Source organism: Gracilinanus agilis, chromosome 2, assembly GCF_016433145.1.
Source record: "Gracilinanus agilis isolate LMUSP501 chromosome 2, AgileGrace, whole genome shotgun sequence".
Classification (NCBI taxonomy): Eukaryota; Metazoa; Chordata; class Mammalia; order Didelphimorphia; family Didelphidae; genus Gracilinanus; species Gracilinanus agilis.
In genome coordinates this window covers 521,996,267-522,020,215 of record NC_058131.1, presented here as the reverse complement: position 1 = coordinate 522,020,215, position 23,949 = coordinate 521,996,267, and the positions used below count along the sequence as shown (strand labels likewise).

General features: G+C 37.0%; 1 protein-coding gene across 1 annotated transcript in view; it reads right to left on the bottom strand.

The window, feature by feature from the left end:
• Positions 1–23,949, bottom strand: part of NPAS3 (neuronal PAS domain protein 3) — a 1,019,383-nt gene that overhangs the window by 53,186 nt on the left and 942,248 nt on the right. Inside the window, exon 8 of the mRNA XM_044660006.1 lies at positions 3,217–3,341. Within this exon, the coding sequence (XP_044515941.1) occupies positions 3,217–3,341 (125 nt within the window). The remainder of the gene's footprint in view (positions 1–3,216; positions 3,342–23,949) is intronic.

The window sequence follows — 23,949 nt, the reverse complement described above, 5'->3', positions numbered from 1 at the left end:
GTGCCTGTGGCCCTTTTTTATGCTTTCTTTTTGAACATCTAAAGTAGCACTCTATCGTTCATGGAATGTTGGACTGGGAATCAGGAACACCTCAGTATCAATCCTACTTCAGACATTACTTCTTGTTCTTTTTTAGTTGTTTCAGTCATAGGTGACTATTCATGATCCCATTTAGAGTTTTCTTGGCAGAGATACTGGAGTGGTTTGTCATTTCCTTCTCCAGCTTATTTTACAGATGAAGAAACTGAGGCAAGCAGGGTTAAGTGACTTGCCCAGGTCAGATTTAAACTGAGATCTAACCAACTCCTGGCCCAACACACTGCACCACCTAGCTTCCCGTACTATTGGACAAGTCACTACTTCTTTAGGTATCAGTTTCCTAATCTTGAAAGAAGGGAGTTAGACTTGAAGGCCACTAAGATTCCCTTCCAGCTCTGAATCTATAATTCTATGAGCCTTAATGTTTATTTTTACCTAATTGAACATGTGTAATTATAGGAAAATAGAGCCAACATGTCATAATAGATAGGATGTGAGCTTTGAAATCAGAAGACTAGGTCCAAATCTTGCCTTTCACATTTGCTATGTATATAGGGCTAGGGCTAGGGACTAGATTTATGATTCCACTGTTACAATTTCCTAGATGAGGAAACTATCTCTACCAAAGCAGGCAGTCACTTTCTCTGCAACTTGGTAGTCTTAGAGAACTGTCCAAAGGACTAAAGACTAAGACATTAAATGATTTGTCCAAGGTCACACAATCAGGATATATCTGAGGCCAGATTTGGAGCCAGGCCTAGAGGATAGGATAAGCTAATAAGTGCCTGACACAGGATTTGAAGCCAAATCTTCCTGGTTCCAAGGCTAGGTCTCTATTTTCTACATCACACTGCCTCTCTATTAGCTATTTAAGCTAATCCTATTAACTTATATGTGTCTTAAGTAACTTCATTGAATTTCTCTACTAAAGTACTGATGGGTTGGTAGAGGGAGTTTCCCCACTGGGAGTCACCCATGTTGATGAAATCACAGCTTTTTCCTGTTATCTGAGTAAAGATACCAAGATGGAAATGGCTTTAAAACAAAATAAAAATAAAAAGCAGGGAAGAGAAAGCTAAGTAGTACAGTGGGTAAAGCACTAGACCTAGTGTTGAGAGGACCTGGGTTCAAATGTGACCTCAGACACTTTCTAGCTGTGTGACCCTGGGCAAGTCACTTAACCCCCATTGCCTTAGCCTTTACCGCTCTTCTGCCTTGGAACCAATATGTAGTCTTGATTCTAAGGTGGAAGGTAAGAGTTTAAAAAAAAAAAAGGTACATTACTAAAACTTCTTTTGGTTCAAGTTTTGCCTCTGAAACATTAGATTTATTACCATGATAAACTCTCTTAAACTCATGTCCTAGGCAGCTCTCTAAAATTATAAATTACAAATAAGTTGACAATCTGCATCAGCTAGAAAATGAAGCATATGTCACGAAAACCTGGTCAAGGTACTGAGCTGCCATTTCTCCAGTAGAAGTATCCCACAAGGATGAAATTACAAATCCAGAACTAAAAAGAACAAAAAAAGAGAGTTCGATTTTAATACCCATCCTACCTCACATTCGTATTATGAATGTCAGTTAAGATTGTGTATGCAATGATATTTTATAAATTATAAGCCTCAGTTTCCTCATCTGTAAAATGAAATGGAGAAAGAATGTCAAACCACGCCAGCATCTCTGCCAAGAAAACCCTAAATGAGGTCACAAAAAGTGGGACATGCCTGAAAATGACTGAACAATAACAAAATACTACCCAAAGATAATGTATTATTATTAATAATATTTTTATTAATAATTATTGTAGGGGCAGCTGGGTAGCTCAGTGGAGTGAGAGTCAGGCCTAGAGACAGGAGGTCCTAGGTTCAAACCCGGCCTCAGCCACTTCCCAGCTGTGTGACCCTGGGCAAATCACTTGACCCCCATTGCCCACCCTTACCAATCTTCCACCTATGAGACAATACACCGAAGTACAAGGGTTAAAAAATAATAATAATAATTATTGTAGCACAAAATAGACACTGAAATCAGTAGAAACACCCAGACATATGTTATGATTTATCAAAAATAAGTTGCACTTGGGGCATCTAGGTGGCTTGTGGTTAGAGAACCAGGCCTGGAGGATAGGAGGTCCTAGGTTCAAATCTGGCCTCAGACACTTTCTAATTGTGTGACCCCAGATAAGTCACATAACACCAATTGCTTAGCCCTTCCCACCCTATTGTCTTGGAAACCATATTTAGAATAAATTCTAAGATAGAAGGTAAGGATTTAAGAAAAAGTAAGTTGCACTTATGACTTACCTAATGGTTTATATACAAAGAAAGTGATTTTAAAATGAAAATGTAAAAATAAATGAATTAAATTAAATTAAAATGTTAGTTTAATGGGAAAAAATTTAGCTCTCTACCTCTCCTGCTACATTTAAGTTGCACAGATTCTTTTATGCTACAGATCAAAAATACAATTTGACTAGCGTCTTTTATAGATGAAAACACCAAGGGTTATAGAGGTAAAATGATAACACAGCAAATAAATAGTAGAATCAGAACTTGAGCTCAAATCCAGTGCTTTTAACATACTACAGAAGATCTCAGTACTAGTCTGAATATAAATATAACTTTTGTTACACGTTGAATATCAAATAACAGTAGTTACATTTCTGCAATGGGCCAATAAACAAAATAATAATTTAGTAGCTGATAGTGGGAAAAGCCGGTGTGAGTAGTATAGCATCAGATACTTCATAGCTATGTCACTCATACTGACACTGTTTCTCCCCCCACATACGCTTGCCTGTGGCCCGTGGGTTGGGGAAGGGTATTTATTGATTGCCTATACTAATGGACTAAATACTGTCCATACCCTCACGAATTTTATATTCCATATTCTAAGAATAAGCTAATAAACTCCCTAGTTAAAGCCTTTTTTTAAAAAAAAAATTTTCCTGAAAAGCATCAAGAGCTCAAAGATGCTGACTTGGAGAGTGTAGATAGAACACCATTTTTCTTTTGTCTCTTGCTGGGAGGACATTTAGGGCCATTATGATAAGATGCAAGCTAATAATTACTGCTCTAAGCCTAATTCTGCTCCTCTCAAATGGAGTACCGTGCATCTGTGTTTGAAGTGGACTGATCCTCTCATGCATCTCGTGTTCTCTTACAGGTGATTCACATAACGGGCCGGTTACGTCTGAGAGTGTCCTTGTCCCATGGTCGGACAGTCCCCAGCCAGATCATGGGTCTTGTCGTGGTTGCCCATGCGCTGCCTCCTCCTACGATCAATGAAGTCCGGATTGACTGCCACATGTTTGTTACTCGAGTAAATATGGACCTCAATATCATTTACTGTGAAAATAGGTACTTCTTTTTCCTTTTCTTTTTTCAGTATTGCATGGATATATGTATGTTATTTTCCCATGGAGCCTTGAGAGTGTTCTTAATGGCCAATTGGACCAACACCAGGCATGCTTTTTTACCTCCTAGCATCAGAGTTCACAATACAATGAGAGAAAGGCACTAGGACCCCTTTACCATCATGGAACCCTGATTGGCTGGGAAGCCAAGAAGGCAGAACAAAGTTTAGGTCCACCGATGAAGTAATCCAGAGGAAGGTGTCCTGCTGACACCCCAGCTGGGTCCCTTTCCTGTCTGTAGTGTGACATCTCTGGGCTCTTTACTATCAACATTTCAGAATAACATTAAGTGCATGGAGTACAGATGAGGAAATGAGAGAATGGAGAGGATGAGGAGAAGAGGGAGAGAAGAAGGGAATTTGAAAAAATATTAAATAAAACCACATGATCCTAAGGATTTCACTCTTATAAATTGAAAGGATGAGTCATCCCCAAAATGAATTGGCAGCCATTCCTCATCCCTGAACTCTTAAAATGAATTTTTAGCTTGTAGGTATAAAGTTCACTTCTGTCATAATGCCATTGACATTATGGATACAAAGGAAGCCTCAGAGCCAGAAAGATTTGGGTTCTAGTCCTGCCTCTGAGTCTTAGTTGTTTACATAACTCTGGATGAGTCATTTAATTTCTTGGTGCTCTAGACTATGTCTAACTCTATAAAGTGCTGAGAAGGTGACTTCCTGAATCAGTAGAGAGTTTCCTCATCTAAAAGTTCCCACTAGATCAGCAAAATCCTAGGTCTAGTATTTGTCTCCATATGCCATTAAGCTCCAAGGTTGAGTGGGACTAGGGAATGGGGCGGTGCAAAGAACTCATAATCTAAAAGTCTCCTTTTTAGTATAATTTGAAAAAGAATGGAGGTCATCATGCGTGGGTATCAGTGGGACCAGACAGGGCTTTGAAATCTGTAGTTGTATAAAATAGAGTAGTTGATTTTTCTCTCTTTCTCTCTCTCTCTCTCTCTCTCTCTCTCTCTCTCTCTCTCTCTCTCTCTCTCTCTCTCTGTTTATCTGTGAGTGGAAAGGTTTATGAACTGCTACACTAATGTGGTCAGCTTCAACCTTTGAAGGACAGAAGGTGGTGAAAAGGTCGAGGCCGGCTCAGGAATGTCAGTGGCAAAGCAGATCAATGTGTTAGCTTGTAAGACATCGAAAGATAAATATTGCTCAGAAGTGGCATCTCCATTCATAGCATGGGAGGAGAAAGTAAAGTTTCTTTTCTAGGGCTCTATTTGATGTGGTCCTCTGTAGCCCCACAGTTACTCCAGGTGATTCTCCACACAGCCAGCAAGGACTGAATAAAACAAAAACATAGGATATTAATGCCGTTTCCCTGAAACTGGGTAGAACCTGCTGCTTTCCTGCAGCTTTGCAGTGGAGTCTCCAAATCTGACATAATTAAAACTGTACTTTGTAAGGTAGAACCTCATTAGTGCTGAAATATCATGCCTTGCACTAGTTCCCTGGGATTTTAGCAAAACAAGTAACAGTTCTTTTGATGATTGGACTGACTCATGTTATTGTGACTGCCAAGGAGGTAAGCAGCTGTTTAAAAGGCTTGTATTTACACTTGCTTTTTTACTCTACCTGGTTTAAATTGGATTTTGGAATGGAGGGTGGGTGGTGGGATTTTAGGCAACTGTGGGAAAATCTGTCCTATTCTATCCCCTCTCCTCTATGAATAATATTAAATGAAGGAAAAGATTGAACTTTTGATCAACAATTCTTTTTTTTTTAACCCCTTACCTTCCATCTTAGAATCAATACTGTGTATTGTTTCTAAGGCAGAAGAATGGTCAGGGCTAGGCAATGGGGGTTAAGTGACTTGCAATAGATCTTGATTGACATGTCTCAAGAATGGGGTGAAATAGTTTATGGAAGAGTAATGGATAATCAATAGGGTCTTCATTCTGTACTGTTACCCAAGTAATATCAAGAGAGTAGAGCAAAGGTCCTAACATGCTTTCTGCAGAGGATTTATTGGAAGATAGGCTAGAGTTGATCAGGATGAGTGATGGTGGATAGGTGGTGATCTGCATGACTGGAGGGAGTATTGGAGTATTCACAAATCCAGAAGAGATCAAAAATCCATTCAGGTATCAAAGTTATCATGGAGAACATTTTTTTGAGTGGGTGGGCATGGTATGAGTAATTCAGCTCAACCCAATCCAAAGTAACATAATCCAATCCAATCCCTGCCAATAAGATGTAGGCTCTTTGAGGGCAGTGACTGCTCATTTTTGTTTTTGTATCTTGAACACGTTGTCTGGCACACTGGAAATGTTTGTAGAATGCAACTCAATTGAATCTTAGAGGCAAACACATTTTCCTCTATTAAATTAGAATTATCCATTTAAGGGAATTTCTTAAGAATCCTTTTGACACTCTGCTATGAACTTTGAATATGTTTTTCCTTATTCTTTCTTTTTCAGGTGATATTTTAAAAACAACCACACAGGGCCAGGCCTAGCAATGGGAAGTCTTGGGTTCAAATCTGAACTCAGACACTTCTTAGCAGTGTGACTCTAGGCAAGTCACTTAACCCCCATTGTCTAGTCCTTACTGCTCTTCTGCCTTGGATCTTATAAACAATATTGATTCTATGGTAAAAGGTAATGGTTTTTAAAAAATCCTAACCAGAGTGGGCATGCTATATAGACACTGATGTTAATGACCACAAAAATATACTTCTTCCATTTGCCTACTTCTCATGAAAATATTGTATAAAGATTACTGGATTTGAAAAGAAAGGATTTGGATTAAAATACTGGCTTTATTACTTATATTACCAGCGTGACCTTGGAAAAGTCATTTCAAATTTCTGAGTCTTAGTTTCCTCATCTATAAAATGAGAGATGGAGTTAGATGACTTCTAAAATCACTTTATGACTCTGATGCTATGATCTGACATTATTAGGAGGGGAGCCTATGCATGTTTAGTTTCCATCTCTCTCTCTCTCTCTCTCTTTCTCTCTCTCTCTCTCTCTCTCTCCCACCCTCTCTGTTCTGTTTCTGTCTCTTTTTTCCTCCCTCTCTCTCTCCCTCCTTCTTTTCTCTTTCTCTCTGCCTCTTTCTTTGTCTCTCTCTCCTTTCTCTCTCTCTCTTCCTCCCTCCCTCCCTCCCTTCCTCTCTCTCTCTCTCTCTCTCTCTCTCTCTCTCTCTCTCTCTCTCGCTCTCGCTCTCGCTCTCGCTCTCGCTCTCTCTCCCTTTCTCTGTTTCTCTCCCTCCTTACAAACCTTTACCTTCTGCCTTAGGATCAATTCTAAGACAGAAAAGCAGCAAGAGCTGGGCAATCAAGATCACATAGCTAGGAAGTATCTGAGGGCAAATTTGAGCCCAGATCCTTTTGACTGCTGGGTTGGTGTTCCACCTGGCTGTCCATCTCACCCCTCTTGAAGGTAATGTCATAGAGGTGACTGCTATGTCCTCCCATGAAACATGCCATAGTAACACTCGGACATAGTGGGTTGAGTACAGGACTTGACTTGAGGAAATACTGAAGCCTATTTCTGATGCTTACTAAGTGGGTGACCATGGGTTTTAGAGTCACTTAATCTTCATCTGTAAAATGAGAATGGTAATAGCACCTACCTCATAGGCTGGTTTGTGAGAATCCAATGAAATAAAGTAGATAAAGGGCATTTGGAACTTTAAAATACAACATAAGCTGTAATAACACTGGACTCAACGTCTGGCTTAAGAGATTTCTTATATCCTTATACATACCTTCTTCCCTAATAATTTCCTAAACTTTATGGTTGGGGGGTCAACTATACATGTTTAGGAGAAAAGGCAAGGTGGGTAATGCCTTTCTTGTTCACTTGGTGAAGCTGCCTCCTGACTGATAAAGTAGAAAGAGAATCAGCTCTAGAGTTAAAGGTTCTGGCTTCAAATTTTGCCTCTGATGCTCACCTACAGCTATATGTTATTGTTCAGTTGTTTCAGTTTTGCCTGAGATATTTATGATCCCATTTAGGGTTGGCAAAGATACTGGAGTGGCTTGCCATTTCTTTCTCCGGCTCATTTTACAGATGGGGAAACTGAGGCAAACAGGGTTGAGTGACTTGTACCAACAAGTGTCTAAGGGTGGATTTAAACTCAGGTCTTCAACTCCAGGTCTGGTGCTCTATCCACTATGTTGCCTAGCTTCCCTCCTCCCTATATAATCTTAGACAAATTACATAATCTTTTTGGACTTTCCTCATATGCAAATAAGGGCAAGGGAGGTTTGAGTAGATGACCTCTGAAGTCTCTTCTACTTCTAATCACATTCATTTTGTATTTATAATTTGTCTATAGTCATATAATTGATGATACTAGCAAGGGCTCTATAGAGTTTACTTCATTTTGAAAATGCCCCATAGTTGACAAAATACCTGAAGTAAGAACAGACTTCTCTTTAGAGTGTGAAGGAGACAGCCCAATTCCAAAGAGCCATGACCTTCTTCTGACTATATTAGGTCAACTGTTTATGTTTGGGCTTCTTTAATTCAGCTAATATGGCAAAGGAATGCCTTTGTTGTAATTTTATTTATAAGAAATTACAATAAGATTTCAGTGCTTTGAATGGTTGATATAGGAAAATGGGAGGCAGATTTATTGAGAAAAGATGTCTGAGCCGGGGCTTACAGGGAAGCATTATGGCAATCTCTTGGTTTATCTACACTTGGAATCAATTTTGTCATTTTTAATTGACCGATTTTCCCTTGTTTGTTTAACATTTATTAATTGATTGTTATGCTCATGCAATTAATTCAAAAGCTGGCAAGTTTAACGCAGAGAAATTAATTTTCTTTTACTAACATGCCACTTAAAATACGTTTTTGGAAGCTAGGGTTACTAGAAAATTACCTTCAAATTAATCAACAAGGAAATGAGATAAGAATGTCCCTTGACATCTGTCAATCCAAAATATGTCAAAAATCTCTCCTTTGTTTGAGTGAGCTTTTCAAGCTGAGTAAGGTATAAGAGAAAACCTGGATGTCAGAATAAAATGCCACAGCTCCTTGCAAGATAGAAGAGCAACAGACCCTGCTTATAAATATTTGGTTACCAAATGAGATGTAACATTCTAGTGGAAGATCATTAGAAGAAAGAGGTGATTATTGCAAGAGGAAAAGAAAATTGGTTACATATTTTCAACTTAAATCCTCCACATATCTAAAACAAGATTCATCTTCATTCCCAAACATGATATTCCTTCCATTGGGCTTTCTTATTTGAGCTAATGGCATTAATATTCTTTTAATCAGTAACTATGACCTGGTCATTCTTCGTTTACAATGTCACTCACTTCTGACTCCCTTTCCATTTCCACTGCCACCACACTACTCTAGGCTCTTTTCATTTCATGCTAAAACTATTACAGGAAGCACCTAACTGGCTTTCCTGCCTGCAGTCTCTTCTCAGTCTAATTTGGCCAATCTACATTTGCTAGATCAATCTTTCTAAAATATCACTTTCATTGCATTATCCCAAATTTTCAAAGGCTCCTTCCTACTATCTTTCAAGTTAAGTTCAAACCCACGAGCATGGCATTTATGATCTTTTTAGAAGTATGAATTTCTGGCATCAGGAGAGGGAGCTTTGGCCAGACAAACTGAAAACTGGACTTGGAGTGAAGATGATGTATGCTCAAAAGCTGCTGGGTAGCTCGGTGGATTGAGAGCCAGGCCTAGAGACGGGAGGTCCTAGGTTCAAATCTGACCTCAGACACTTCCCAGCTGTGTGACCCTGGGCAAGTCATTTGACCCCCATTGCCTGCCCTTTCTACTCTTCTGTCTTGGAGCCAATGCTGAGTATTATCTCTCCCTGAGAAAACTCTCCAACATTTTAAGTGGACACTCATCTTCATTGGGAGAAAGAATTTTCTTAACAGAAGTTTTATTTAACAATGCAATTACCAGGCTCAATTAAAAAAAAGTCTCATTAAATTTTTACATCAGGCCCCAATATTATTCTCCTCCTCCTCTGTCTTCTTCCTTCTTCCTTCTTCCTCCTCTTCCTCATGGAAGATACTTCAAGTTTTCCCTGGTCTGAGCCACTGCTCATACTTTTCATGGGATCACATTAAATTCATTTATGTTCATTTATATTCTATCCATTTTAAAAGATCCAATCTGATTTCTTCCAGAGTGTAACTTCCCTTGATAAGTCTTAAGTGATCTTTCCTTCATCGGAACTCCTCAAAAGCTTACTGGTTATTAAACTCATTTACCACATATAATAAGCTTTTTTGTACTTTTGTTCTTTTCCTAACTCCTCAGCAAGTTCCTTGAGAGACAGGACCATGTTTTAAACTTTACTGCCTAGAACCTTGCCTTGAATAGAGTAGGTATTTTATCATTTATAGATGGATTGACTGGAATAATCTCTCAATTTGATTTTTGTTCTTTCTGAACATTTTCTTAATTACTAGTTCATCCTCCATATTTTCCTAATGGCAATGGGAGGCTAGTATTTTTCAATATTTATTCATCATTTTTTCCCCTGAGGGAGTCAATCCCTGAGCATTGGTTGGCTATGTGAAGAGATGGTGGTAATGGGATGCCAGAAAGCACTCAGCAGCCTTCTGGGGAATTGACAGAAACTAACTCAATTTGTTGTCATATATGACACATAAAAACATTTCTCACTCAAGGAACTTAGCCTATAAACTGTAACTCAATCTTGAAATTAGTCAAAATTGAGATTAAACAGTTAACTTAAATATAAATAAAAATAAATGACTAATCCAGAGCCTCCAAAATGATCATATAACTGGACTTAATTATGAAATGGCAAGAGTCTCAATGGGAAGGAGACATAAAGAGACTGTTGTCAGAGTTTTCTCCTTTTTTAAAACCACCATGACAGCTTCTACCCTTATCTTCTTTCCCTCTTGAAAATGCCTGTAGAACATAAGCATATTGATCCTTTCTCTCCCTTCTTCCTTTATAGACCTGACTATGGATTTCAGATCTTGGGAAAAACAACAACAACAACAACAAAAACAACAACAACAACAACTAGTTTATCCACAGAATACTGGAGACCCTGTGGACTTAGCACTGAAATTTCATTGAAAAAATTTTTTTTGATTCTTAACTTTGAATCAAACCTAATCCTTGGCAACACTTTCTAAAGGGCCAAATCCTTGATCAATCAAATCAGCAAGTCACTTAAATTGTTTGAAACTGAATTTCCTTCCTTGTAAAATGGAGGGATTGGGCCACATGATTCCTTAGGTATCATACAACTTTTTTTTTTTTTTTTTAAATCCTTACCTTCTGTCTTAGAGTCAATACTGTGTATTGGCTCCAAGGCAGAAGAGTGGTAAGGGCTAGGCAATGGGGGTCAAGTGACTTGTCCAGGGTCACACAGCTAGGAAGTGTCTGAGGCCAGATTTGAACCTAGGACCTCCCATCTCTAGGCTTGGCTCTCAATCCACTGAGCTACCCAGCTGCCCCGCATCATACAGTTTGTGATCTTCCATAGAAAGCATTCAAAGGATGCTGTTTACATAGATTAGCCAGCTTATGTCAACATGATACTTCTGTTATGATTGCCATAACATAGAGCAGTTATAGGGGGAAAGGATGCTATTCAGCCTTAATTTTAACTTAAAATTGATTAAAATAATTTTATTTAATTCTTTACATGGGAAAGATATCTTGGAATAGGATCATTTTTATCATGGGAGAGATGGTGGTCTATGTCTGTTAGAAAATTGCTAATAAACTGATGCCTGGTATATCAATTCTATTGGCTATATTGATGGTCAATTTTAACAAATCAATCAGATTCATAGGATCATAAATAATTATGTAATAACTGAAATCCATTATTAATGTGTCTATTCTACAATAGCAGTTATTTTAGCCATGGGTAAGGAGACATGGTGAAAAACCTGATAATGGTGAATTCTCTTTTCTCTCAGACCCTTATTTTACTCACTTGATGAGAACTATGGAAATGATTTCTCTCCTCCCAGGAAGAAACAAAAACAGTGTTGGAAGTTCACTAGCACTCTAGGCCCCCTGAGAATTCTGGCATTCAAAAGAGACTCTAATATGGCCACTAGAAATAACAGATTGAAACCAAAATAGAAGTGGCAATATGCCATGACATACCATAGCCAGAGCTATTCTCGTGGGGTTTGGCAGCAAGTTATTCTCGATGAATGCTCCAGAAATGATGCATGACTTGTACTCTTTTCAGTTGTGACACCATTTGTTTTCTCCTTTACAATGGGGGCCATATGATCACACTTAGGAGAATTCTGGGAAAGCTCAAAAGTGAGTTCTAGTAATGAATCTCCTATCAGTTTTGGGCTATATTTTGGGAAGGACTTGCCTATTCAATCGAATGGCGGGAATAAGAATATGCCCCCACCAAAAATGGCACTGATGGGTAAAAGTGCTGTCCTTCAAGTTGGAAAGACCTGGGTTCAAGTTCTGCTTCTGATACTGGTTATAGGATTCTGTGTAAGTCATTTATCCTTTTATTGACCTAGGAAGCTAATTGGCAGAGATGTCATTGATCTACATTGGCAAGAGGGAGATTTCTGACCTGGTAATTTCTAAACCCTATGAAATCATAGGTCTACTCTCCATATCTAATCAGTTCTCAGTTTCTGATGATGAGTAATGACAGATTTTCGAAAGGAAGTAAAATGTCAAATCAATATTCAAATATAGCTAGAATGACTAGTTTTGGGAATTTCTGGGGTAATAAAGAGTTGCCATAAACTCACATTCTAAATCTGGAACTGAACCTGTCAAATAATCTCCTACTAGTAATTTTTTTTAAATCCTTGGGTTCCGCAAGGACTAGTATTATGTCATATGTGGTGAAAGGAGCAATGTTTTTTAAGAATTAGGAATGTTGTTTTTAAGAATCAGCTAGGCGGATAGAGCACCAGACCTGAATTCAAATCTGGCTTCAGAAACTTCCTATCTGTATCACCCTAGGAAGTCACTTAACACCAATTGCTTAGCTCTTGCCACTCTTCTTTCTTAGAACTTATTCTAAGACAGGCAGTAAAGATTGAAAAAAAAAGAATTGGAAGACTTAGGTACAAGTTCTAACTCTACATTTTACTCCCATATAACTCTAAATTTTAACTTTAGAGGAAGCAAGATGGCACAGTAGAGAGAGCACTGAGATTGGAATAAGGAAGACGTGAGTTCAAATCTAGTCTTTGACTAGCTTGAGCAAGCCAGTTAGCCTTATTTTCCTATTCTGAAAAAAAACAGCAAGATCACAAATGCACAAATGTCATCTCACTTTATCCTCATAAATGTACATTTCTGATATAAAGATGAGAGGCTACATGGGACAGTAGATAGAGGACTGGTCTTGGAGTCAAAGTCCATTGGCTAAATATCTCAAGAAACTCTCCAAAATTGTAAATTACAGCTGAGTTGCAAATCTATATTGGTGGAAGGAAGTCCATATCAATGAAAGTGCAGGTCCATGCACAGACAAAATGGGGCCAAGAAAGATATGCTTTCGACCTGCTGATAGAAATGTGACTCTTTATCATAATTATCATAATCATCTTTGTTTCTTCCCTAGCCCTAGAATGGAAGTCTACACACTGCAGTTGCTTGCTACATGTATGCTGCCTTTGCTGTTGAATCCCAGTAGTTTGGATAAACATGATAAAAATAGTGAAGAAAAAGTGACACATATCATAGAATTTTTGATGTTTGGGCCTGGAGACAAAGGACCACATGAGGTGCCCATCACAATTTGTTTCTGTTGTGGGTGACCCTATATCTTCCTTCTCCTTAGAAAATTTTTTCTTCCTAGATGTGTGACTCTGGACAAGTTACTTAACTCTAGTTCTTCCCTCTCTTCTTCCTTGGAAACAATATTTAGTATTGATTATAAGACAAAAGGTAAGGATTTTAAAAAATAAGAAAAAAATTTGGTGGGGAAGATTTGGAGCAGTTAGTGATAATTGCTAGCATGTATGTAGTATTGTAAGGCTTGAAAGGTACTTTAAAATATTATCTCATTTCATCATTATGACAACCTTGGAATTATTATTTCCATTATACAGATGAAGGAATAAAGGGGACAGATTTGCCCAAGATCAAATAGCTAGCACGTGTGAGTCAGGATTTGAACTCGGGTCTTCCTAACTTCAGTTCCAGGTCCTGTATTAAGTGGCATAGCCAAAAGGCAGTGGGGATAGTGGAAAACATGCTTGCCTTAAAGTTAGGAACATCTGGATTCGAATTCTGCTTTTGATAATTGCTATTTACTCATTTTCAGTCATGACTGACTCTTCATGACTCCATTCAGGGTTTTCTTAGCAAAGATACTCGAGTGCTTTGCCATTTCCTTCTCCAGCGTAAACATTACCTTATTTAATAATGATGATGAAAATGTTTATATTAGCTCAGTCCTTTCAGTTATATCCGACTTTTTCTTGGCAAAGATAACTGGAGTGATTTGTCATTGCCTTCTCCAGTTCATTTGGATAAGGAAACTGAGGCCAACAGGGTTAAGTGACTTGCCCGGGGTTATACAAAAAGTAAAGTGCCTGAAGCCAGATCTGAATTCAGGAAGAGAAGTCTTCTTGACTCTAGGCATAACACTCCATATATTACATCACCTGTCTACCTTACTTGCTAAAATCAAGAGAAAAAAAAATTGACACTCACTTGCTATATGATGGTGAGAAAGTAATTTAATCTAATTGAGTCTCACTTTTCTTTATTGTAGGAGACAATAATCCCTGTCATGTTTGCCTTTTAAGGTGATGGTTAGGTTCCGATGAGATAATGTATATAAAGTACTTGCCATTTTTTAAAGTACCTCATAGATATTAGTTATTATTACTGTGTGGATACAATTTAAAAATTAGAAGGAATTTTGCAGAGGCATAAAATGGTCAAAATAGGTTGCTTCCTTGATTTTTATTGTATTCGCCTATAAAAACTACAAAAAATAAAAACAAACAAAAAAAAACTTAAGGAAAAGGTCTGGAGACTGTAGATTTTACCGGATCTATTTTTCCTGCTTTCTAGGGTATTGGCTTCATGATTTGATCAAAACTGTGACTAAATGAACTCTACAATTTGTATTCCTTCAGCCACAAGTTTATTGGCTTCTGTCTCGCCCACCCCCTACTCTTTGGCTCTGCCTCTAAGGTTCATTACTTATAGTTACTGCAGAATCAATCTGAACTGGCCAAAATCAGTGATGGAATTTATAGCACAATAAATGCCCTGCCATACAAGGGCTGTTACACATGAAGGGGCTTGGGAATGTTCTTTTCAGCCATCCTTCTACATAGCAAAATGTACTTTTTTTTTTTTTATCAGCTTAACAGAATCATCCCAGGCATATTTTGAGAGGTGTAATACTGACAGCTACAGAGCAGATTTTCTCTGAGGCAGGTATTGTTACAGAAAAACAATATTATTGATAAAATTTTAACGTATTGGAACATGGAAGAGAAACCTAACATATCATTTTCATTCTCTACATCAGTCCTTCACAGCTCATTTAAAAAACCTATCAATTGCAGGCTGATTTTTTTAGCTTATTAAAATGATTTTTTAAACACTTCTTGAAATGCCAGAATAATTGTTTCAGAAGATGATCCAATGACACCGATGTTTACATCAATTGGCTTCATGAGGTAGGAAGAATTGTTGATATGCACTCAAAAGATAATGCACAGACTGGAGGTACCAGTGGTTCTTCATTTTAAAAGTCTATAAGTTAAAAGATTTACACTGTTATTGGGGCCATTTCTCTTGCTGAGTGTTCCTGTTATTGGTGATTCCCATTTTACAGCTTTTAGATATGGAGAAAGTTGAGCTTGAGCTTGAGACATTAGGGGAAAAAAATTATCAAAGAGACAGATGGCAGGCCACCCTAACCAAAACTCAATTTCATAATATGCATGTGATTGTTAATAGGCAGACACTAAAAAACAATTTTCCTTGACGGAGAAGAGCTGATAAATTGTCAACATAAAGTTGGTCTGTGCTTGCTTTAGTGATCTAAAGCTCTTCTGTGAGTTTGGTCCCATCAAAGTCTGTTCCTTACAACTGCATCAGAATTTATGAATGTATATGACTATAAAGTGACTGAAAACTACCCGTAATGCATGTTTGTTTATTGTACACTGGCTCTGTGCTTCTTCAGTTCATGAAAAAAAGAAACCCTGAATCCATTGTCCAGACCTCTTTTTGAGTATCTATATGTAGTAATGAAAAAAAATTGACTAACCCAAAGCCAGTTGGGGATGCAGTCTTTTCCTGACAGCTGACTTAGACAAAAGATCTGCTCTTAAATGACTCTTGGATGGTTTGGGAGTAGACTCGATGGAGTAATGCTAGCTTAGTGGTCATGAAAGTAGATGCATGTGAGAGCAGCTGGGAGTATTCGATTATTTGGAGGAGGAAAAGATGCTGGAACAAGAAAAAGAAATAAAATCAAGCAAATAAAAAGCAGCTTTAGTAATGATCTGCAACTCAAAGCACCGGTGTTTCTTTCCTTCTGGTTGAAAGATCAAGCATGCCCCGGCATTGGAAGCTAAGGAGGAAAGTGGAGTATTTTTTTTCACTTGGCCAAAAAAAGGGAATTTGATCCATAAATGTAAAAATTCTACAAGTTAGAGGAGTGGGGAGGAATTCAAAGCACTTGTGCATAAAATAAGAGTTGATTATATTGATAAAAACCTAGAAAATTAATTTCTGCTTTGAACTCTCCATGATGGCTGCTTACTGCTGTTTTAATTTTTGAATTGTTTTTCAACTATTCTGTATTTGAGTTGCTGCAAACAATTCTATTTTAAGTTCTTTGAGTAATGTGATTTTTGGAGTTGTAGTCAGTAGCTGTGACTGATGTGAGATACACATATGTGACTGAGGCAAAAAGTGCTTATGCACATTTGCAAAGGATGCTATAGATTCTAAAAAGAAAAAAATGATCATAATTAGAGATCCCTGGTTTGAGGATGCTCTTTCTCTAGATATCTGTATATGTCTCTATATATCTTTATGTATTTTTTTAATAAGAAAAAGATTCAATAAGAATTTAAGCAGCATTGTCCTTATGTGTCTGGACAGTTGTGTTGTATCTATAACAAATTTCTAAATGTTTCTTATTTTGTAGACTTTTGGTCTGTAAAATGTCAAGCAGACATTGAAATAAAAGACAAAAATTTGAAAGAATCTGGTGTAGATGCATACAACCTTATTTTAAATTTATTAATAAATTTAATAATAAAATAAATTTAAATAAATAAAATTTAAATAAGAGACAAACTGATACATTGTGGTACAATCAAACATAATGGACTTCTCTTCTAGCAGCAATGCAAAGATCCAGAGCAAGGCTGAGGGACTTATGAGAAAGAAAACTAGCCACACTCAGAGGAAGAACTGTGGGAGTAGAAAAGCAGAAGAAAAGCAACTGCTTGATCACATGGGCTGATGGGAATATTATTGGGGATGTAGACACTAAACGATAACTCTAGTCCAACCATCAATAATATGGAATTAGGTCTTAATCAATGATACATGTAAAACCCAGTGGAATTGTGCATTGGCTACTGGCTGGGGGAAATTGGGGGAGAAGGACATGACACATGTAACTATGGGAAAATATTAAAAATTAAAATTAAAAATAAAAATAAATAAAAATAAATAAGAGACAAGCTAAATGGAGTTAGAATGGATTCTATTTGATAGGATTTTTTTTTACTTCAAAGCCCAATCTATTAATATTTTGGATTATTATTAATTTTTTTGTCTAGGGTTGTTGTCAAGAGCAGGCTAGTGTTCCTCTCTCTTAAGAAGAAATATTTATGCCAATGCACAAGCCAGAAAAAAATCCACATGTGCCACCATTAATATGAAGAAGAATGAAAAACATGTTGTTGAGAACATTCTAGTTGGAAGCATCCAAGGTCCTACTTCTATATGCAGATTAAAAAAAAAACTCAAGCTGAAAACGACTTTACTAGCTTCCTTATAAAAGGAAGTAATTTGCAGTGGGTATAAAAAGTTCATACAATAGAATTACTTAATTTTAAGCCACTGTCCATTTGGTTTATCTAACATAACAATTAGTCAACTGGCACAATATTTCACTAAATGTTAGTTCAGGTCCACATTGAAGACATACAAGGAACTTTGTAACTAGAAGTATAAAAAAACATTCTATGACACTGCTTCACCTGTAAAATGTAGCAGTCCGCCCTAAAAAGGGCATAATAATGCCAAGGATAAAGGTTGGAAACAGTATTTGTTTGTGTGTTTGTGTGTAAGAGATGCCAAAAAAAAAAAAAAAAAAAGGAGCAAACACTGGGAATGATTCTCTGTTTACAATCCAAACAAGTTAATTATTTGCTTATTTGACAAACTCTGTCTTGATGAAAGTCTATTAGTGATCATTAGTAAATGAAATCTTGTTTGAATTTCTCAAGAATGATTGAACCTTTTAAGTCTTGAACTATACACCAGGAAATCAAACTTATTCAGGACCAGAAACGAAAGTGGCACTGGGGATGATTTAGGTAGAATGGATATAGCTTATGCAAACTAGCATTTAACCTTTCAACCTTTAAATTTGAAGTTTAAATAGTGGGAATATGGTGTAATAGATCGAATATGTATTTGTGCAAAGCGATAGATTTATTTATTTTAACGCTAAAGATGAAACATGGTCTAATATCTCTAGTGGGGATGAACATTAAGCAAACTCACTTTTTATATTGCTACTGTTTATTTTAATCATTTGTTGTTTGAACTAAAGTCTCTGGCCTTCATTAGAGTCATTTGGGTCTGTCAGCAAATGAAGATGTACTTGAATTCTGATCGACTTGGGGAATTTAAAACAACTTTCATTTCACAGCAAGGACAGAGAGCTTCGGTGAACATTTTCACATGGAAAGATGTCAAGGTCCGGGTCTTAAGCTACTGAACAGATAGTCAGCACAACAGGGGTGTCAACAAGGTATTGATTAGTGAATATATTTTTCAATTCCCCTGATATGAATGTTAGTTTTCATTCAGGCTTAAATTTTTCTCTTCCATGTTTTTATATATGAGAGGCAGCACTGAATACCTGATAGAGGTCTGCTCTTGGAGTCTGGAAAGCCTGAGTTCAGGTCTTATCCCTTACACAAATCAACTATGTAATGATGGATATGCCATTCAGCCACTCACTGTCCCAGGTAGCTATCTAAGACTATATCACAGATGATTTATCTTCGTTTGTGAAAGAAGTTCCTGACAATTGTTAAATCATACATATGTATATGTATGCATACATACACAAAGCATTTTATATTTCTACATGTGCACACATGTACATATGCACACAGATCCCACACACATATAATGTATATAAAATAATTTTATTGTGTATATGTAATTGTGCATGCATATTTACATATATAATATGTAGGTGGAGTTATAAATGTGCTCATCTTCATAAAGGAAGGGAATTTTCAAAATGGGAAGTTCTCTGCCCTGATGAAATTATAGATCGTGATCCCTTCTTTTTCCTCTCCCCAAACACATACATATACTAACTATTTTCTTAAAGGGGGTTCACATATGCAATACTTAGAGCTTCAGTGGGAATGCATAAACACGAACACACACATATACGTGACATAAATAATAAAGTAAATTTTCCCTTTCCACAAATATAAATTTCCTAAAGTGAAGAGGTTACTATAGACCCTCATTCCTATATATATATGTGTAGTACTCGAGAGTTTCTATAATACATTGTTCACAACATTCGTGTTTTTGACTAATATACCAGGAGTTTGAAAACAGGCTTAAGACAGTTTAAGATGTCCCATTTCCTTTATATATGTGGACAATGATAAATTCAAAGAGTGGCATGCAGATACACCTACACGAAACATGCAAAGTAGCTCTCTATTTTTACTTCCTAACCAATTGTTTTGCCATCATGCATTCAGTCTGAATTGGCCCATCTCAGCCCAGGCTTCCCTACTCCTCAGTTATTCTGTGACATCAATTCTCAGTCATCGTGAGTTTGGGGAATTGGGAAGGGAGTTTGAGAAAGAATGAATTATTCTCATCAACAGCAGACTTCCCATTGCCTTTCAGGGTTTCTATGAATTGGGAACAAATTTGTTAGAAAAGTTTCAAAGAGAGCATTTCTTTCTAGGTCTAAAGAGGTTGGCTGTGGGGAATAGTGACATACAGAAAAATGTAGTCAGAACAATTAAAATTACTTATTTTACACCAGTTTCAGATGTATTCCAGTGGATAAGCTCTAGGGTCAGGGTAAGTCTTGCTCAGCTTTCTTTAAAAGCATAGGGAGTAATAAAGACTTCCATTTTATCTTCAGTGAAATAATACGGCTGAAATATCACCTCATTTTGATGTCAGCGATGATTTCTTTTTACCTCCATGATGTCAAAAGGGAATTATTATTATTAGGATGACAGATTACTAATGACACTGTTAAAAAAAGGGAAGGTCTGGAATAGATATAATCAAAACATCTACAATGTGTCTTTTCCCTAGGTTAAGTTAGAAGACAGGATTAATCTGAGCTTCCCATTTCAGGTGTTGTTGGATAAAGTCTATGTAAAAATCCCACAGTTATGTAAAAATATTATTCTAAGCAAGCAGTAAATCAAGAATAGATACTTTGAATTTTGAAAAAGCAGAGGAATCATCCTTTTATTTGATTTTATTTTTATAAAACAGGACAGTGTGTTTGGTAGGTTTGATATATGTTGCTACATATGGGGAAGGATGTTGCAGGGGTCAAAGAGTCTCATGGGCTTTTCTGTTTAAAGCTTGAATGAGGACAGCTATCAGTAGGTTTGAGTATTCATTAAGTGTTTGTTGGGTGCTAGCATGTTCCCCAAAATAAGCTTTCAGTCCATTCACACTGGGGCCATCTTTGCTGTTTTTAAATATGCTCCAGTTTGACCTCTCCAAAATGTAGACTATGTGGTCCAACTAATCATAGAGTGTGCATGTGTGTGTATACATACACACATAAATATATACGATGGATAGATATATTTATAGAGATGTATATGCATAGATGTGTAGGTATATTTGTGTGTAACATATTGATGTGTGTGACATCTGTCTCTCCTCCATCTCTTTCTCTTCTCTCTCTCTCTCTCTTTCTCTCCTCCCCAATATCAGGACCATCACCACCCTCTTTCTGAATTCTCTATTTCTATTAAGACAACTTTGGATTGTGGCACCTCTTTCAAGCACCATTTTGCATTTTTTGACAAATATTGGACTTGCTCTCCACTAAAATCCTGCCCACCTTTTCTTTTGAAATATTATCTGGTCATGCTTCTTCTAGTCAATACTTATGCAATTGATTTTTTTAAAACAAAATATGAGACTTTCAGTCTAATTCCTGTTTATTTGGATCTAAAAAGATTTGGTGTAAAATGGTTCCAGTCTCTTGTTACCTTTTTTGGGTCCTAGTGATAATATATATACAGTATTGGACCCAGATGGAGTCAGAAAGACGTGTGTTCAAATATGACCATAGAGACTTACTAGTTGTGTGGCTCTTGACAAGTCACTTAACCTCTGAGTCATTTTTCTCATCTGAAAAATGGAGATAGTAATGGGACTTACCTCACAGGATTATGAGGATCAAATGAGATAATATTTGTAAAGCATTTTTGCAAACCTACAAGCACTACATAAAAACTAGCCAATACTATAATTATTACTTCTCAGCCACAAATTCTGTAAATATACTATCTATGGCTTCACCTAAATACTTGATAAAAAGGGTCAGGGACAGACCCTTAAAAGCCCTCCATAAAAGCCCTCCCTTGAGTTCGATGTTGGTCCATTTGAATTAGGTCATTCAGACAGTTCCAAAACCATCTAAAGCTAATATTATCTAACCCACATCTCTCTATCTTTATACAAGGATTTAATGAGAGATTTTCTTAAGTGCCCTGCTGTAACACAAGTATATTTTGTTATTAGCGTTTCCCGTTTCCCTGATATACTAGACTAGTGACTTATCAAAAATGGAAATCTGACAAATCATATGTGACCTTGATGAACATATACTGACTGCTGGCGATCACTGCTTCCCTTTAAGAATATGTTCTAGCACTTTGCTTAGATCTGAAGTGAAGCTCGCTGACCTATACTTTGAAGAATACACTCTCCTCCTTTTTAGGAAAATGAGGAACACTTCTGCCCACCTTACATCTCTCCCACAATTTTTCAAAGGCCATCAATAATCACATCCTCTGATCCTTTCAGTATCCTTGGATAGCTCATCTAGGTTTGATGCTTTGAACCTACTGAGGGCAGTTAGATACTCTCTTACAGTCCAACTAATCTTGAATTTCAACTCTCTCATGATCATTTCTCATAGTTGTTTGCATGTTGTCTCCTGCATTAGTCTGTGAGCTCCTTCATAGCAGAGATTGTCTTTTACCTTTCTTGGTATCCCCAGAGCTTTTGACAATAGTTGGCATGTAGTAGGCACTTAATAAATGCTTAATGACTGACTGACCTCCTCAAAAGAGAGGTGATATTGGCATCCTTTGACGTTCTCCTTTGATAAGGTTTTTAAAAGAATGGTATTAGAAATCATTATCACTTTTAGAAAGACATTTATTAAATATTAATGCCTGTGGTACTAATCCAAGGAAATAGATGAATACATCTCTACCTCCTAGGATCTGATATTTTGCTTCAAACAACATGGATGTAACTAGACATACATGGTATTACAATCAATGGAAATAAAACACTGAAGAAATAGATAGATTTAATAAGTCAAGTTAAAGATGGAGATTTTGTACAAGCAGAAGAATGAATGGGTAAACAATTCATCCAACTATGGAGGGCTATAGGGGCGCACATCACCTTTCTCACCATCCCCTAAACATCAAGCCCCTATAGCCCCACTTAGAGAGGTTGTGCCTACTCAGAAACAAATAGGTAGTAAGTCCCCTGGGCTGAAACCTAGGTCTGAGGGTTCTGAGGTCTATGTGCTATCCACGATACCACACTAGCTTTCAGCAACAGACCTCTGATGAACTCCAAAGACAAAAACATTATCTGTAGTGGAAATGAAAGCACAAAGTCATTAAAAGCCTTGTCCAAGGTCACACAGCCATTTAGGGATATGTGCTATTCACAGAATTGGGTTTCCCTGTTTCCCCTCTAGGCATCTCTCTTGTAGACTACTCTCTTTTCACTGCTTTCCAAAGAAGAGATTGAAAGGGGGATTGTAGAGTACAGTGAAAGACCTTCAGAATGACATCATTAATTAACTGACTCTTGATTACATTATCTAAAGTTCCAGTCACTAGACCAAGTTCAAGTTGATTTTAAGACATGGATTATTATAACATGCACAGTTCTAAGAATATATATCTCCACGCATAGTTTTTTTTTTTTAAACTTAAATGAGGGAAAAATCACAACTTTCATAATAGCAACAGAACCTGGCAGCTGAAGAATTAGCCCTCTTGTCTAAAGCCATCGGCCACCCATTCCCATTTCTATTTCCTCTTTCATAGAAAGAGAGTTAAGGCTGGCACAAGGGAAGGATTCACTTTTCATGGCTCCCAAGACCATTTGGACAGAAAAATCCTGTTGCCAGCCAAGGGAAAGCTTGTGTCCACTGCAGTTGTTGGCTGTCAACTGGGAGCTGAAAGTTCTATTTTCAACCCAGTAAGCAGAATTATTTATGGTTAACTATTATTTTAGATAAAAGTGTGTGTGTGTGTTGTATAAGTATAGATATAATATACATATGTGCATGAGTGTGTATATATATATATAACTATGGATTTTAGAGAAATATATAAGTATGTGTTTGTTTATATAATATTTTGGCAATATACACAAGTATAACAATACACATATGTGAATATGCATATATGTATAAACATATACGTGCGACATATATAGATACATGTTTACACATGCGTGTATACACTTATACATATATACACATGTGTAAACATACATGTGTGTATGTGTGTGTATATATATTTATATATATACACACAAGGGCTTTTGTGGTACAGAGGTGATCCCAGGTTGTTGAAGGCAATACTAGTGAAACTCTATCTATTGGGGAAGATACTACCAAGTTGGGACCCCACTAAGACAGAACTGGCAATAAACTATATTTCTGTCATCTGAGGACCAACCTAGTTTGGAGAGAGACTCGTCTCTTGAGGTCTGACCACTGGTCATGAATACTTATAGCCATGGGGGCTCTTATAGATCATTCACTAAGATGAAGATAGGTTGAGATTTTTATCAGTAGGAGTTTTAATAAGTTAATCTAAACTAAATCTCAAAGACAGGAACTAAATAATAAATGCGTTATTATTATGCTTGATCAATAATATGTACCACCATTACCACAATCATCATATCGTTATCCTAAGCCATGGGGACTAAAACTGATTTCATTGATAAAGAGGATTCACAGATGAGGAAACTCTCTCAGTATAGGTTGGCACCT